The sequence below is a fragment of the Sceloporus undulatus genome, chromosome 2 (genome assembly GCF_019175285.1).
Source record: "Sceloporus undulatus isolate JIND9_A2432 ecotype Alabama chromosome 2, SceUnd_v1.1, whole genome shotgun sequence".
Lineage (NCBI taxonomy): Eukaryota > Metazoa > Chordata > Lepidosauria > Squamata > Phrynosomatidae > Sceloporus > Sceloporus undulatus.
The window spans coordinates 148,280,236-148,297,126 of NC_056523.1; the positions used below are offsets into that span (position 1 = coordinate 148,280,236).

A 16,891-nucleotide genomic window follows, 5' to 3' on the forward strand; every position below is an offset into this window, starting at 1 on the left:
GGCAAGACTTGTACCCAAGACTAAGCTATTACATAACAAGCTGAGGACAGAAAATGAGTGAACTCTGCCCTAGTGATGACATACAGCTCCCAACTGAGACTGTTCAGACATATATAATCAATGAACTACAATCTATTCTGGAAAATAATGCTGCCCTCTCAAGGACTCTTGGTGGCAGGGCTTTACTTGCCTACAGACAGCCTCCAAACCTCAAATAATTACTTACCTACAGAAGGACACATAACAGAGCTGTGGATACAGATACAAAGCCTTACCACAAACCCAGACACCAACTCTGCCCATAAAGCTATTCAGGAAATGTCATCACAGGATCTAGTGACATAACCCACAATATTAGAGGGACTTTCACTTGCTCATCCTCCAATTTGATTTATGCCATACTATATCAGCAATGCCCTTCAGCACTCTACATTGGGCAAACATGGCAGTCTCTACTCTAGAGGATAAATATACATAAATCAGACATTAGGAATGGGACTGGTTGCAGAATACTTCAGTCTTCCTAGGCATTCCATCACTCAGAACTGTGGTTCTTGAACAAAAAAAACTACAAAGGCAGATTGGAAAGTAAACAGCAGAGTTGGAATATACATACAAACTGCAGTCCATCAACAGTGGGTTGAACAAAGACAATGGTTTCCTGGCACACTACACACATTATAACATTAGCTAACCCCCCAGCCTCATGGGGGCTCTCTTAGCCAGTTCATCACACCCTCTTTTCGGTTCCCACACTGCATCCCAATACTAAGTCATATGGTTACCTACTAACCTTGGCTTTAAGCAATATCCTTCCTCCTGCCTTGTTCCCCAGTGACCATCATTAAAACTGAACTTGTCATCTCATCTCCGCATCCACAAAGTTTTGCATTCCTATGGACATTCTTACACAGAGATTGCTATATAGGTCTGTTCCTGGACTTTCCACTCTACCCCATGCATCTGAGGAAGCAGGCTCAAGTCTACAAAAGGTCATGCTCCCAATTTCTCTCTTTCAGTTTATCTCAAAGGTGCTACAAGATCCCTTTACCAAATACACAGGTGTATCTCCTCTTCTAATATTTGTGAGAATGTTTGCTTTCTGGCTGCATTCCTTCAGTGTTTGCTTTCTGGCTGTATTTCTTTTGAGGATCTGAAAGTGCTTTCACTGGTGTCATCTGTGCCTGAATATGGGTGAAAATGAAACCTGAACAGTAAGATACATCTCACATTCACATGGAGAATCTCTTTCTACCCACACACATTGGGTACTGCTGGTGAGATCTTTAACTCAAGATCCTGAGCAACACTTTGACTCTCAGCAAAGCAATGGCACAGAGAGCTATTTAGTATTCTTCCTCTGCATCCACTGTTGTCTTGGTTGAATTACAGTGAACTCTGCAATACCTACTTCCAGGTGTCTAACTTCTTATACAAAGATTTAATGGTTCACCAACTAGTACAGAACAACTATCAAAAAAGGTACTTCATTTATTAGTTGTGTTTGCATCCCACCTTTCCTCTATAAAGCTCAAGCTCTCCACCTCTGCATTTCATCCTCACAACCACCCTGAGAAGAAGGCCAGACTAAAAGAAAAGGATTGGTCCAAGGTTAGCAGCTGAATTTCAGGATTCTGGGGGACCTGAAATGATATTTTCCCCATATGACACTCTAACCACTATGCCACACTGGCTTTCTTGTTAACCTATGATCTCATGCATTTACATTTTCATCTCTGCATTTTAAAGGCATCAAGCAGGCAGTTACTTATTTCCAGATACTTTTATTGGTCTTGAATATCACATGATACTGAATACTAACATTGCTAGCATTATTCTAATAAATAAATGCTTTCCACACTTCACATGTAAACATATAACAATTTAATTTGTGTATTTTGCTTTCAAGTTGCCTGTTGACTTATGGGGGCCAAATTAATTTTCTAGGACTTTCTTAGGCAAAGAATACTCAGAGATGGTTTTCAACAACCTTCCTCCGAAATTTACCCTTTGTTCATGTTGTTAACTGCCTTGGAGTCAACCCCAACTCATGGCAACCCTATGAATGAGACATTTCCAAGCCCTCTTATTCTCCACTGCTTTGCTTATGTCTTACAGATTCATGTTCATGACCTCCCTAACTGAATCTAGCCATCTAGTGTGCAGTTGTAATGAGTGGGTTTCCAGTCACTGAAGGACTTCTCTCAGACAACAAAGGGTTAAGCTGGGGGGAGGTACATGCTAATGAGAGCTTACATCACAGCTGATGTAAGGTCCAACTGGCTGATCAGTTGGGAGTTTCTAGAATCTTCCAACAGAGGTCTATAAAAGGCCTCTGAGACCATGCAGTGTGTCTCTTCAGAAAGTCTTTTCAGCGTGAGTCTAGCTGGTTGGGAAAGTTGCAGTGTTGGGCCTGTGGCAAGAAGGCAGGCTTCAGGGATGTGGTTTGAGCTAGGCAAGGAGACCAGCTCTTCACATCCAAAACCCATCAGGGACTGCAGATTCCATCTCTGTGTGAGTAGCTTAGGAATGTGTTAGAGCGGTTACGTTTTGTTATTTTTATCCAATGGCTTGCCTAAAATGAACATCTCATACAGTAACTATGCATACTATACCTGTAAGGCCAGGAGGCCTTACATGAATGATATCTTATTGTTCTGTTCTGTCTAGTTAAAATAAATACTTTCTTTAAAAGTATCTGCTGTCTCTGTACTCCTATACATGTGTCTTAGCTCAGTTGTTGCTTGCTTAGGTTAGCAAGCAAAGAAAACTACAGTGTAAGTCCTTAGCAAGTCCCAGTGTCTGCTAAGGAGAATTCATTATAGATTTACTGGGTGATGGCAGCATGACAAGAGGATATCAAGGGATCTCATTCAGTTCAGCAGGGAGTGGGCACAGAGACCCGGGAGACTAGGGAAAATTAAAGGATCTGCTGGGGCTAAGGACCAACAACAGGATGCTTTTTGGTTGCTTGGACCCCAGAAATCATCACTGCAGTCTTCCTCTCTTTCTACTGCACTCAACCTTTCCTAACATTATTGTCTTTCAAATGAGTCATGCCTTCTCATGATGGGACCAAAGTATGACCATCTCAGTTTCATCATTTTGGCTTCATCTGTTCTAGAACACATTTGCTTGTCTTTTTGGATGTCAATGGAGGGATACAGACCACGCAAAAAGGTCTCCTGCCGCCCTGGTTTGCTCTGCGAGGGAGCTGCAGTGGACAAACCACGCGGCTCTGTCGTGGAACAAAAAGCGGGTTCTTCTTGTGGCGCCTTTGTGATGCCACAATGCGCCAATGGCACACTTGCGGCATCACAAAGGCACCGGGACATGCGTCAAAATGGTGGCACCCATGTGTACAGGGCACTGCCATTTTGACACCCCCATCACGTGCTAGGGGTGAGGCCAATATGGACGGTGCGTCCTTGGCCAACCCCTAGCACGTGACGGGGGCGCCGCAAAGGGCCGTATAAATCAGGCCTATGGTATCTTTAGAACTCTTCTCCAGCACCACATCTCAAATGAGTAGATTTTTTTTCTTATCAACTCTTTTCACATCCGTACATGGTTTACCATACAGCATCTGATATCTCTTGGTGGTTCCCCCTCCAATTACTAACCATGCTAGACCCTTATTAACTTCTAAGGTCAGAAGGGATCTGGTGCCTTAAAACTAAAAGCATATTATAAACTTAATATTACCCAAAGCCACCAAAAGGGATTTGCTTCTTAAAGACAGTGAGGTTTTAGCACTGTTGAACTTCTCTAAAGGGGAGTTACATAACTATGGAACAGTCACTGAAATAATTAAATAGTTGGTTTTTGAATGTGGAAAATACACAACAGCATTCCATAAGTACTCTTTCTCCCAAATTCTGATGGCACATAGGATCATATGGCCTAAGCAGGCTCTTTGGCTGTATCTATTGCTGTGCAGAGGTTTCCATTAAAGAAGGTAGATAGCTCAGCGAGTAGTGAGTGTAAGAGCTATTCAAGAATAAGTACTTTCCTCAATCAGACACAAGAGAGCACGGAATCACAAGGAGATAAAGTGAAACAAGGGTTAACTTAATTCTCTTAGAATTTCTCTGTCTGAAAAATACATAGTCCATTTTGAGCCAAGGAGTTAACTGTTCTACTTTAAACCATCTTACCAAAACCCAAGAAAAAGTACCGCCATAAATAGCATATGTAATTTTAACACAACTGAATTTTTTAAAACCCTCTGTTACTAAGTTTCTAACTTTGGTGGATTCCACACACATCAACTCCTCCGTCCACCATTCTGCCTTCCAAATAACCTTTTGAGGTGTTTATTCCCATTGTTTCTCTGCCACTTTGGCTCTTGCAAAGCTTTGAATGTGCTTCCGGAAGACAGTACTTACATCAAGTTAATTTGTAAAACTTTCCTGCATCCTTCAAAGCTGCCAAAGACTCCCACAGAATCACCCTAGGTTCTGCCAGGATCTCTTGCAGCTGGACCGGTGTAGTAGAAAGCAAACAACAAAGGCTGCTGTGTGTAGCTACTCAACCTTGATTGCACTGGGAAGACTGCAGCCGTATAGTCTTTGCAGGGGCCTAGGATGTCTTTTCCCAGGCGCTCTCCCTGCCTGGGTGGATGGCACCTCTCCCAGCGAGGGCAAAGACAAGCAAAAAGGGAAGCTATTCCTTTCCGCACCAATGTTTGTGTGCCAGTATGTTTGGAAGCCTTTACTGGCCCCTTCTGTGTATCTAAGCTGCTTAGTTTTAGAAAGTGAAGGGGACCTCTTCTCCCTGGGAGACACTCCAAGGTGAACAGGACTCAGTGTATTCAGGCAAAGGAGGAGTGTACAAAGACTTATTGTACCACAAAAGGGGAAATCAAGGACTATGGGCATCTGGCATTGGAAAGAAAGAGCTACATCTGACTCCCTCCTTCCTTTCTGCCCCACTCTCCACAAAAAGAGAGCTGTTATAATAAAGCATATCTTTTGTAACAAAGGTTTAACCTTCAGGACCACAGGAGTTTTCTAATTTTGTTGTTGCCAACAGACATATTTTGCAGTGGCTGTGCTGTGCAGCTAAATGAGGGAGCCTCGGGCAACAGAGGAACTGAGGTTTTCCATCTGTCAGCAGTCACTGAGGAGACTGCACATTTCTTTAAATCCTTTGCAGGCAGAGAGACCAGCCAATTCCCCACTCTGACTCCCCAAGAGGCAACTCAGGAAACAGAGGGGCTTATGGTTGCAGGAGGACAGGAAAGAGCATGTCCTGCCATGAGAATCTATCACCTTTGTTACCCCAAGGGACAAATCCCACCTCTGTAACAAGTACATTCAAAATGGGAATGGCAGAGTTTCTACTTCAGGAGCACCAGCTTAAAAGAAAGTCCAAGAGGGGCTAAGCTACTTGGATTGTGACCCGCTTTCTGGCAAGAGGATACACAGTGCTCAGAAAGGTTCAGGCCCTCAGCTCTGTCTATGCTTTTTCTCCCCCACCCAAATCCTTGGGAATTAGAGGAGAAGTCAAAAATAGATGGTGATACTGGCACCAAAGCACAGCAGACAAACTACGAGGAAGAGGGCTTCTAGACTGTGCCAAAAACCCACACATGAATCTTGCAGATGTTTTGGTTTTCCTGCCTGCTTGAAACTTTGTACACTGTTTCCCTGACCTCTCTGTTGTGTTGCTGCAAGCACACAATCGAAGGAGCCCACAGTCCATGCCAGGCTCTCTACTGGCAGAACCCAATGTCCTCAGCAGCGTGCTGGGTGGAGAAAGTGAGTGGTTTGGGATCAGAGCCCAGTAATTTACAGCAGTCACCCATTGTGCCAGCTCTCTCCCTAAGAGCTTACGTTTGGATCAGTGTCTTTGTGGCTTGCTTAGGCCAAGTAGCCCCATATCCTCTTCAAAGAGTTAAACCATTGTGCTGCGGGCAGCATTTACACAAAAGAGGGGAGAACGAAGCATACAGGGAGGAGAGAGAGAGAGAGGAGGAAAAACTTCCCCAGAATATGGTGAATAATTCAGCTGCACCACTATGAGAGCTGTAAATTTGGAAACTGGAGTAAAAGCACAGCATAAAACCACCCCCCAGTTGACCATGCTCACCTAGCCCAGGATAGGTCCTGCGTTTGCTGAGATTGGCTGATTTCACTAGGAACATGCAGGATTGATGAGTCATCCAGGAGCAGAAAATAAGCAGCAGGGCTCCCAGAAAGATGCCACACTAGAAAGGAGGGAGGGGAAGGGGAAAATAAGTGTTGGATGAATAATAAGCATTCCTCTCTTCCTCCCAGGTCATACAATGCTTATTTCATGCATTCCTATTGCCATCCCACATCACCTGGAGGCTGCCTGGGACATTTGCAGCCATACACTAGCCTGTTAAGGGAGATCCCTTGCCTCTGAGCAACAGTCAGCCAAAATGTGACATACGAGTTCAATTTTATTCTTCTTCCCTCCCTCCCTCCCACACACACTCTCACAGACACAGAGGGTCTTTATGTTAGAGACTCAGAGCAGCCACCTGTTTACTAAATGTCTCTGCTGTAGTACTTTTTTTGCCTGGAAAAGGAAGCTAAAACAATTTATGGAAGGGAACAAGCCTCCATGCCCTGCTATTGTGACATTTTCTGGGCATATTCCAGAACAGTGATCTGTCTCTAACTTCTACCAGATTCATGTTAAACAAGTTAGCATGCTGTTGGTCCAGGGGTTTGAACTCCTCTGCAAAAGTGTTTCTGGCTGTTCTATCCACTTACAACACACAAACATAAATTACCCTGTTAGCTACCTGTCCCAAAAGCATTGTGCTGGCTCACTTTCTGGATGTCTTTGTAAAGGAAGCGGAAAGTGTTTGGGGGAAGAGGACATGAATGGCTGAACATTTATGAAAACAATGCGTGACTCTGGGCAGGAACAAGTGGTGCTAAATTTTAATCACAGCTGGTATTTGTTCTCTTTGAGTCAAAAGAGTTGCAGCTTTGGTGCTTCTGGCAACTGTGCACACAACAAACCAATGACCTACTCTGAGGAGCCTTTAAGTCCAAATAACTGTAAAGGGGTATTTCCTCAAGGGAAGCTTTATTGACATCAATTGGCAGCTGTGGAGATGGAAACAAGCAACACAATCTCCAGAGCCCTCCAAAGATTCCTCAGAAAGAACTGCTATAGGACACCTTTGAATAAAAATGAAGAGCATTACAGCCATTTCCAGGGTTTGGTACAAAGCAGGTGAAACAGGATAGACAAACTGCTATTTTACTGAGCTGGCTGATACAAAGGCAACATACAACTTTGCTAGGCAGAAGTTGTAAAGGAGTTAGTTTCCTACTCATGTGATGTTCTATCAATGCATTCAGCCAATCAAGTACCACAGTATCTATTAGCAGCATCTGTTAAAAAGCACTGCTGTGCATTGGCAAATCATCTGTGACCAGATGCTCATGTGCATAACCACATATCACTGGTGGTAAGTATTTTGACAACCACAAACACTTAATTCCTACCAGCAGTCTACCTCCTGTTAAGTCCAGTACAGAAGATCAGCTATGCATCTGAGTGTCCCAGGACCAATATATGCTGCCTGTTTTGTGGGTTTTCCTTCCCCCCAAACTACGGAGGCATTTATCTGTATGACCCGCTTTACAGGCAAACACATCACCTGCATGTAGCAGGCAATATCAGAAGGAGGACCTCTCAAACACTTAGAATCACAGAATCGTAGAGTTGGAAGAGAACACAAGGGCCATCCAGTCCAACCCCCTGTCATGCAGGAAATCCAAATCAAACATCCCCGACAGATGGCCATCCAGCCTCTGCTTAAAGACTCCAAAGAAGGAGACTCCACTACACTCCGAGGGAGTTTGTTCCACTGTCGAACAGCCCTAACTGTCAGGAAGTTCCTCCTAATGTTGAGGTGGAATCTCTTTTCCTGCAGCTTACATCCACTGTTCCTGGTCCTGTTCTCTGGAGCAGCAGAAAACAAACTTGTTCCCTCCTCGATGTGACACCCCTTCAAATATTTAAACAGGGCTATCATATCACCTCTTAACCTTCTCTTCTCCATCCCCAGCTCCCTAAGTCGTTCCTCATAGGGATTGGTTTCCAGAACCTTCACCATTTTAGTCGCCCTCGTTTGGACATGCTCCAGTTTCTCAATGTCCTTTCTGAATTGTGGTGTCCAGAACTGGACACAATATTCCAGGTGGGGCCTGACCAGAGCAGAATACAGTGGCACTATTACTTCTCTTGATCTAGACACTATACTTTTATTGATGCTGCATAAAATTTCACTGGCTTTTTTAGCTACCGCATGGCACTGTTGACTCATGTTCAACTTGTGGTCTACTTGGACTCCTAGATCCCTTTCAGATGTAGTTTCATTCAGTCAGGTGTCCCCCATCCTATATCTGTGTATTTTATTTTTCCGCCCTAAGTGCAGTACCTTACATTTCTCCATGTTGAATTTCATTTTGTTAGCTTTGGCCCAGCTTTCTAGTCTATTCAGTTCATTTTGAATTTTGATCCTGTCCTCTGGAGCATTAGCTATTCCTCCCAATTTGGTGTCATCTGCAAATTTGATAAGCATGCTCCCAATTCTGTCATCCAGGTCATTGATAAAGATGTTGAATAACACTGGGCCAAGGACAGAGCCCTGTGGGACCCCACTGGTCACTTCTCTCCAGGATGAAAAGGAGCCATTGTTGAGCACCCTTTGGGTTCGGTCAGTCAACCAATTACAAATCCATGTAACAGTTACGTTGTCTAGCCCACATTTTACAAGCTTGTTTGCAAGAATGTCATAGGGAACCCTGTCAAAGGCCTTACGGAAATCAAGATATACTATATCCACAAGCTGATAATTTTATCTAAAAAAAAGAGAGAGAGAGAGATTAAATTTGTATGACTTGTTTCTCTGAAACCTGTGTTGACTTTTTGTGATTATGGAATTGCCTTCTAAATGTTCACAGACTCTCTGCTTAAAGATCTAATAATATTAGATATTAGAAAGATCTGTGCTTCCAAAGGAGAATTACACCAGCATCCTATTAATGACATTGATTGTATATGCATATTTTTTGGTTGTTGTGAACAGTCGTCTGTAATGACCACACACACACACACACACAGAGAGAGAGAGAGAGAGAGAGAGAGAGACAGACAGACAGACTTATGCCTTTGTGGCAAGAGTGTCCCTTGGCTGCAATTCCATTGCTGATGGAGAGCTGAGATCAGAGAAACACCTGGCTATGTTCCCATAGCTAGACACAGAAAGATGACTTCATCCATTGAGACCTCCAGAGAACCCCAGCGGATATTGTCGAATGATGTCCTTGGTCTGTATCTGGCTATGAGGAAGCAGCCAGTGCTTCTCAGATCACCTCTGTTCTCTACCAGTCACAGGATAGCTGTTAGAGACAGACTACTGCAGTGAAACGGGGAGTTCTGGGGAGGCCTTGGACATTGCAGAGGGAGGAAGGGAATAGTAATCTTCACAATGACAGGAAACAGGGCTGGTGACAGGGGATTAGCAGCAGACTTCCATAAGGAACTCTTCTGTGATCTGAGCCAAAAGACAGCTTTTTAAATATCCTCATCTCTAACATATGAATTCTCTTTCAGCCTCTCCCTACACACACACACACACACACACACACACACACTATGTTCGTGTTTGTTCATGTTTGCATTTTCCCTTTAAGACTGCTGAGCTGCAAATTGTTTATTAATTTTAATCTGGAGTGTGGAAATTGGCATGCAAGAAGTTTTAGACTTCAATCTTGTAGGCAGTTATCTAGAAATAAGCCTCTGCTTACCTTTTAGGTGACATGTTTGACTATGATTCTAACTACAGTATTCATAAACTGAGAAAAGGGCAATGACAGTCCTTGCCTTCCCTGCCACCCCTGTTTGCTTTGTTTTTGTAATTAGAACTCTGAGGCATTATTACAACCCCAAGAATCTCCAGCAAACTATGGCTAGCGGCTACAGCGGCTGAGAGATCCTGGGAGTTGAGAGTCCAACAAAGGAACTTTTCCTAGCTTTGTCTTAAACACAGTTGAACTTACTTTTGAGAAGATGTACAGACACTGCAAAAATACCCAAAAGAGTGGGATATTTTTAAAACTACAAAGTGCTCCAATATGCTTCCATCAGACTGAAGCACTATTTGCCTCCTGAAGCAGTCAGGCTATTATCCTCCAAGAAGAACTAATCTTCTTCTACCCTGTAGGGAGTGCATGAAACCAATGAATTCTAAAAGGAAAGGCTAGACATCCATTGCAAAGAAGGATGCTCCCAGGCCAAGACTTGCCTTCATACATTGCCTAACATGTCCCATATTCACACAAACAGCAGATAGTGGGAATGGCAAACATCTAGCAAACAGGCACCCTATTCCTAGATCAGCCCAGAGTTAAAGCCAAAGCTGGCAAACTTTCCGATGGATGAATCTGCTGTTTATTATTTCAAATATTCCACTAGTCAAATATCCTGATGCAGATCTATCTACATGGGAAGAATATAACTACATCATGGTGCCATCTGTTAACAGCCTTTCTTAAATGACTCAAGTGTTTTGCTTTGCTACATGCTAATGCCATCTGTTGGGGAAAAGATGCAACCAGCCAGTAGCTAAATATCTTGGTTGGCTGGAACCTTCTGATATAAAAAAAATTATTTGCATAAAATCTTTTCCAAACATAGTGTTTGTTTTTTTTAAAAAGCAGTATAGTGTTATCAGTTTGCTGACAAGTGTGGAAAAGATACTCAGGCCTGTTACAGACAGGCCAAAATAAAGCTGCTTCGAGTCACTTTGGAGGTATGGTATTTCAATGATGCATGTGTCCTAAGAATCCAAAAGTCGCACCAAAGCCACGCTCCGGTCCTAAGGACTGGAGTGCAGCTTTGGTGTGGCTTTTGGACTCTTAGAACTCATGCATCATTGAAATACCATACCTCCAAAGTGATTCGAAGCAGCTTTATTTTGGTCTGTCTGTAACAGGCCTCAGTATCCTTAGCCTTTCTCTACAAAAAGCTGATGTGTTCTAAAACTTCACCCTTATTCATACTTCAGTGGTACAAATTAAGTGGGACTCAGTTCCAAGTAAAGATGCAGAGAATCAGATTGCTAGCCTTCCATTTTTCCGAAAACTATTATTTTCCATATTTTGTTCCAGATTAAACTCTTTCACAACAATTTGACTTTTTCACAATTTGTAAATCAACAACAGACTAGTGTGACTTAAAGTAGTGGTCCATGGACCAGTGCTGGTCCCTGATGGGACACAGCCAGTGGACAAAAATATGGCACCAGTCCCTGGTACACTGGAAAAAGTAATTGCCAGTTTCGCCCATCAGATAGCCTGAGAAGCACCAAAGTTACTTAGGCTGTGGCTTCTTGTTAGACTTGATTCACTGTCAGTTTTAAAAAAAAATTACAGTCCGCCCGCCCCATGCACAGGATTGCCATACAGGGACTTGAGCTCACACGGACGGCAAGCCCAGGAGGACAAAATGGTGCATGTGCAGGAGTATGCCGCCATTGAAATCAACGGACTTGAGGTCCCACGGTTTTTCCCATACGCGGGGGGGGGGCAGAACAGACCCCCCCCCCCCCGCGTATACAAAGGGCCCACTGTAATAAGCAAATTTCCCAATTCTTCAGTAAACTATAGTGCCCACATTGTACTGCAAATAGGACATGAGATTATTATGAGATAGGAGTGGGGCTGAAAGTTTAGAGAAAACAATTCTTAAAACAAAATGAGAACATAACACACAACAAAAGGATAATAACTTTTTAAGCAAAGGAACTGCTATCCGAGGGCAATCAAATTTGGAAACCAGTCACTAGCAGCAATCTACCAATAAACGTCAAGGCCTTGGTGGGTGATAATCTGAAAGCAGTTTAGTTGGTAAATGAAACTGCAATCAATGTAACACAGAAAGCTATAAGCAGTGTGCCTAACTTTTGGAGCAAAAGTAGGAAACCATCTGCCAATGTTGATGAATTACTATTCCCATCATGCCTTATCATTAGCCAGGCTGGCTAGAGACTGGCTAGAGCTCTGATCTAAGGAAGGTAGTGCTGGCTGTTTTATACCATGGCTTACTGTAAGTACCGTATTCATGTATACGTCTAGAAGTTTTAGTCAAAAAATTGACCCCAAAAACCTAGGTCGACTTATTCATGGGTCAATGTAAATACTAATAATAATATTTATTTGTATCCCGCCCCTCTGAGAACAATCGGGGCGGCTAACAAAGTTAAAAATACAGCACATCTTATTAAAAAGAGAACCATCCCTGATAAAAGGCAAGAGTGGTGTCTGTCTTGGAAGCACTGACCTCTCTCTGCTCTCTCTTCCATTCATCCTTTAGTATGAGCCAAAATCATTATGCCTGCCAGAATTTTGTAGGTTCTTTGGATTGTTTTCCTTTGCTTCATTATTTAGATCCTTTGTTGCATGTTCCTAAGTTATACCCTCGACCTATCCAAGGGTCATATCAAAATCCATAATTTTGCCCCCCCCCCAAACCTGCCCTCGACTTATACATGAGGTCAACTTATAGTTGAGTATATACGGTAAACACCCCTTTGGGTGTTTTTAAAACTGATTATTTATATATTTGTTTAAGTTTAGATATTATTACTATTTTCCAATCCTTTTACTGGAACAACAATGACTGTTTGAATTTAAACATTTTAACTTTTAATGGTTTATTGGCAACTGTTCGTTGTTAAATCAGTATCGATTGTCAGCAGCTTCTTTTAAATCACTTTATTATATAGTACAAGAAATGCCATTCAGAAACAAATCCTTCAGTTAACATAAGTTAAACCAAAACAACTTGCTTTAAATGGGGACTTTTAAAGAATAATTATTACTTAGGCTAGTGGCCGTAACATGTGAACTGCATTTTGTCCTATACTGATGCAGTCCTACAAATTAATGGAAAAAAACAGCAACACTAGTTTAAACAAAAAATGATTTAAACAACAACAAAAAAACATGTTTGGTGTGTGTGTATAGTTTGTGTTTTTTCCCAACCCCGAGGGAAAGGTAGTGAAACTACAGGCCAATGCTGAATATAAAATTCCATGAGAACATATCAGATTGGAGCTGATTAATAAAAGAGAAATGGACACATTTCAGTACTTTATTATTATAAACAGAGCTGTAAATCGTAATCATACAAATGGCAGATGTTAATATTTGAACAGTGAACACCAGTTTGTCCTGACAACCCTCAAACCAGTTCTGGAGAACCTGAGTTCTCTGTTCTAGAGAACCTGGCATTAAGCAAGAGAACTGAGCACTCCCAATACAAAAGCTCTCTTAGGTGGGTTACAGACCACCCTCAAGTGGCCGTTTTCCCGCCGCTGCCATTCACTGCGGAGGGAAGCTTCCCGGCGCAGCGAAAAAGGAGCACCGAAATGGCGCTCCTTTTCAAAACACGGAAGTGGCACCGCAAGGGGAGAAGCGCGCCCTCGCGGCGTCACTTCCGCTGCAACACGTCTGGACACTATGCGTCCAAGACGTCAAAATGGCGGCGCCCATGTGGATGGGCGCTGCCATTTACAACGCGCTCCGCGCGTACTACAGAAAAGGGCCGTGAGGAAGGTAAGACCCTTCCTAACCCTAATACGGCCCTTCCTAACCCTAGTACGCGCAGAGCGCGTACTTTATGGTGGTCTGTAACCCGCCTAAGGGTCTCTCATAAAAGACTGTGAGAGGGACAGAAGGCTTTGAAGATGCTGGGACTGGATGTTATAGTTAGAGACTATTCTGGGCTGTCAGATTATCTCTACTTATAAATCATGGATATAGTTACACTAATCATGATAAAGCAGACCTTGAGACAGTATATGAAGCCATCAGGTTCAGAGGCAACACACTACTGCATATCAGTAGCTGTGAAGCAACTACTGCATTCATATCTTACTTGCAGACTTCCCAAAGGCATCTGGTTAGCCACCATGGGAAGCAGTATACTAAACAATATGGACCTTTGATCCAAAAAGACTCTTACTATGTTCTTATCTCCCACAGCAAGGTATATTAAAAAACTAGAAGGGCCACCTCTGTATCCTGCATGCATCCACAACAGGCCCCATACCATGCAAAAACATTATACTGTATACTTTTTTAAAGAGTGCAAGGATCTACAACAGGGTGAGGATTCCCTACATCTTGCAAATTCAGTGTACATGCAATTATGGGAGAGGATAAACATTTATCATTTTCACTAGTTGTGGAGAACAGTGTGGTATACACATGACATGCACCTTCTTAGATACTTAACATCTGGAACTGCCCTGGGTATTGTTTCCAAAGCCTGCCTTACACTGCGCTCTACCATCTGACATCCAAGGAAGCAGTGTTGGGGAGAGAGAAAACAAAGATCAAAAATAAGAGTTACTGCTCGATTGTCAAAGAAATGTAAGGTGGTTTCAAAGGACAGGGGACACAGACATTTTCCTGCTATTTCTCAGCACCAAAATCATCCAAGCACCATTCTTCCAGATTCCCCCAATCCTATGACTTTTGGGAGCCAGCCCAATAAGTCATACACAAAGAAAACCCCTTGGCAGAACAGGTAAGCTCCTAACTATAATGAATAACTTCCTCAGGCAAATTCTACATATCCAGATAGCCAAAACTAGAGAAATTATGCCCCAGTTAAAAGAATTGTGGAATTAATGTAAGAAAAATATTTTTGCACACAGTATATTTGCTGAAATTATAGCATAGTTCACAGGACAGATGCTTTGAAGGGGAATGTTATAACTGGAATTTAAAATAATTTTAAACCATACAAAATTGGGGCAAATGGCACAAATCAAAATGCTTGAACAAATGAAGCAGCAGCAAGGTGTTCATGGCAAGAGTTGTATGACAGGTTGGCAACCTGCACCTAAGTGAGCTTCCTTCATTCACGTGCAAGAAAGATTTAAATACCAGCAAACTTTGGTCTGGGCACAGATACCATCTTTTTCTTTCCCTGGGTCAGCAACATCTCTTGCCCTTGCCCTGCCTCTTAGCATAAAAGGCCAGAGAAGAAACCCAGAAGAAAACACTCCCCCTTTAAGCACGGAGCAAAATCTTTCACAGACCAACTGAAACAAATGTGTTTTGCAAAACACCTGTTATATGGTCCTTCTGGTAACAACTTTGCAAATAGATTCACTGCAGACAAATATTGATTTTTTAAAAAAAGCTGCAAATTTCCCAACATGAATATGCTGGAAGGAGGGGACTGCATGAGGATCATAGAATCATAGAATAATAGAGTTGGAGGAGACCGCAAGGGCCATCCAGTCCACCTCCCTGCCATGCAGGAAATCCAAATCAAAGCATCCCCATTGACAGATGGCCATCCAGCCTCCGTTTAAAGACCTCCAAGGAAGGAGATTCCACTACCCATTCCGAGGGAATGTGTTCCACTGTCGAACAGCCCTTACTGTCAGGAAGTTCCTCCTAATGTCGAGGTGGAGTCTCTTTTCCTGTAGCTTGCATCCATTGTTCCAGATCCTGTTCTCTGGAGCAGCAGAAAACAAGCTTGCTCCCTCCTCAATATGACATCCCTTCAAATATTTAAACAGGGCTATCATATCACGAACAGTGACCGTGAGGGGAGTCTGTGCACCATTCCCAAGATGCACAATGAAGCCAAGCACTCTATTATTGGGGGGGGGGCAGGATGATCAGAGGTCCTCCTTTACCAGGACATGTCCTCCATCTTGGGCTTTTTGTCCAGGGGGAATTCCAAAATGTCCTCCATTCTGAGCAGGGCTATGAAGCATGAATTTACATTATTTCTACGAATGTTGTGAGCTTTTATTTGATCATGCCTTCCACTTTTCCTGGATGTCCCACATTTTGAGGTGCCTTGTCCTCCTTTGGGCTTAGGACACCTAGTCACCCTGGGAAGCAGCTAATACATGTCAAAAATTAAATGCAACCAAATGTAACCCGAACTGGGGGAAGCCAACTCGACTCCTGGGGACTGGGCTGAATTCTCATCTTGGTCCCTGGCCACCCACTGATATGGACTATCTCTCCCAGGATGCCCATCTCTCTGTCGTTTGATGGTTTAACTAATCTAGACTATTTTATTACTGTTTCCGAATTAAGGGAGAGTTTTTTAAAGGACTGTTTTATTATATCTTATTTTATGGCTGTATTTTACTGTTTTATTGTCTTATTTCATTATATTGTAAGCTGTCTGGATCCTCCGGGAGAGGCATGGTAAAAATAAAATGTCTGTTCTATTCTATTCTATGTTCAGTGTCTAGCAATTGTGATGGACCCCGTTGGTCTAGCTGAGTATGCCAAGGTGTCCAAGGCAGAGTCTGCTATAAACTGTAAGGCCCTGGAGATCTCCATGAGCCCCACATACAAAGATTACTACCATCATCCCCCCATATTTGCGGCTTCAATTATTCTCAGATTTGATGAATATGTTCTGTCTAGGAATATCTAGGTCCCCCTCCAGTGCAACTCTATGGTCAACTTTAACTAAAAGTTGCACCGAAAGGCCTAGAGATTCCTAGAGAGGATACTCTACTAGGCATTTGTAGTTCCCCCAGTGCAACTCTATGGTCAGTGTCTGTCGGACATTGACCACAGAGTTGCCCTGGAGGACCTACAGATTGCTAGAGAGGTATTCTCTCAGGTAAAAACATGGTGTTTTTGTTATTTGCAGTTTCTCCATATTCACGGGGGTCTTGTGCCCCTAACACCAGTGAATATGGAGGGACAAGTGTACTTGCTATTGCTATTGCTACCTCCCAATGTCTTGCCCACGTTCAGTGCCTAGCCATTGTGATGGGCCCTGTTGGTATGACTAAAGTATGCTGAGTATGACCAAAGTGTCCAAGGTGGAGCATTGCAAAGAT

At 42.9% G+C, this 16,891-nt stretch overlaps 1 protein-coding gene across 3 annotated transcripts in view; it reads right to left on the reverse strand.

Annotated features, from left to right (window-relative positions):
* Positions 1-16,891, reverse strand: part of SLC38A10 (solute carrier family 38 member 10) — a 121,925-nt gene that overhangs the window by 104,764 nt on the left and 270 nt on the right. For 2 of the 3 annotated variants that reach the window (XM_042454920.1, XM_042454918.1), the window contains exon 2: positions 6,094-6,211. The exons of the other annotated variant lie outside the window; for it this stretch is intronic. In XM_042454920.1, the coding sequence (XP_042310854.1) occupies positions 6,094-6,211 (118 nt within the window). The remainder of the gene's footprint in view (positions 1-6,093; positions 6,212-16,891) is intronic. 3 annotated transcript variants of the gene reach the window in all.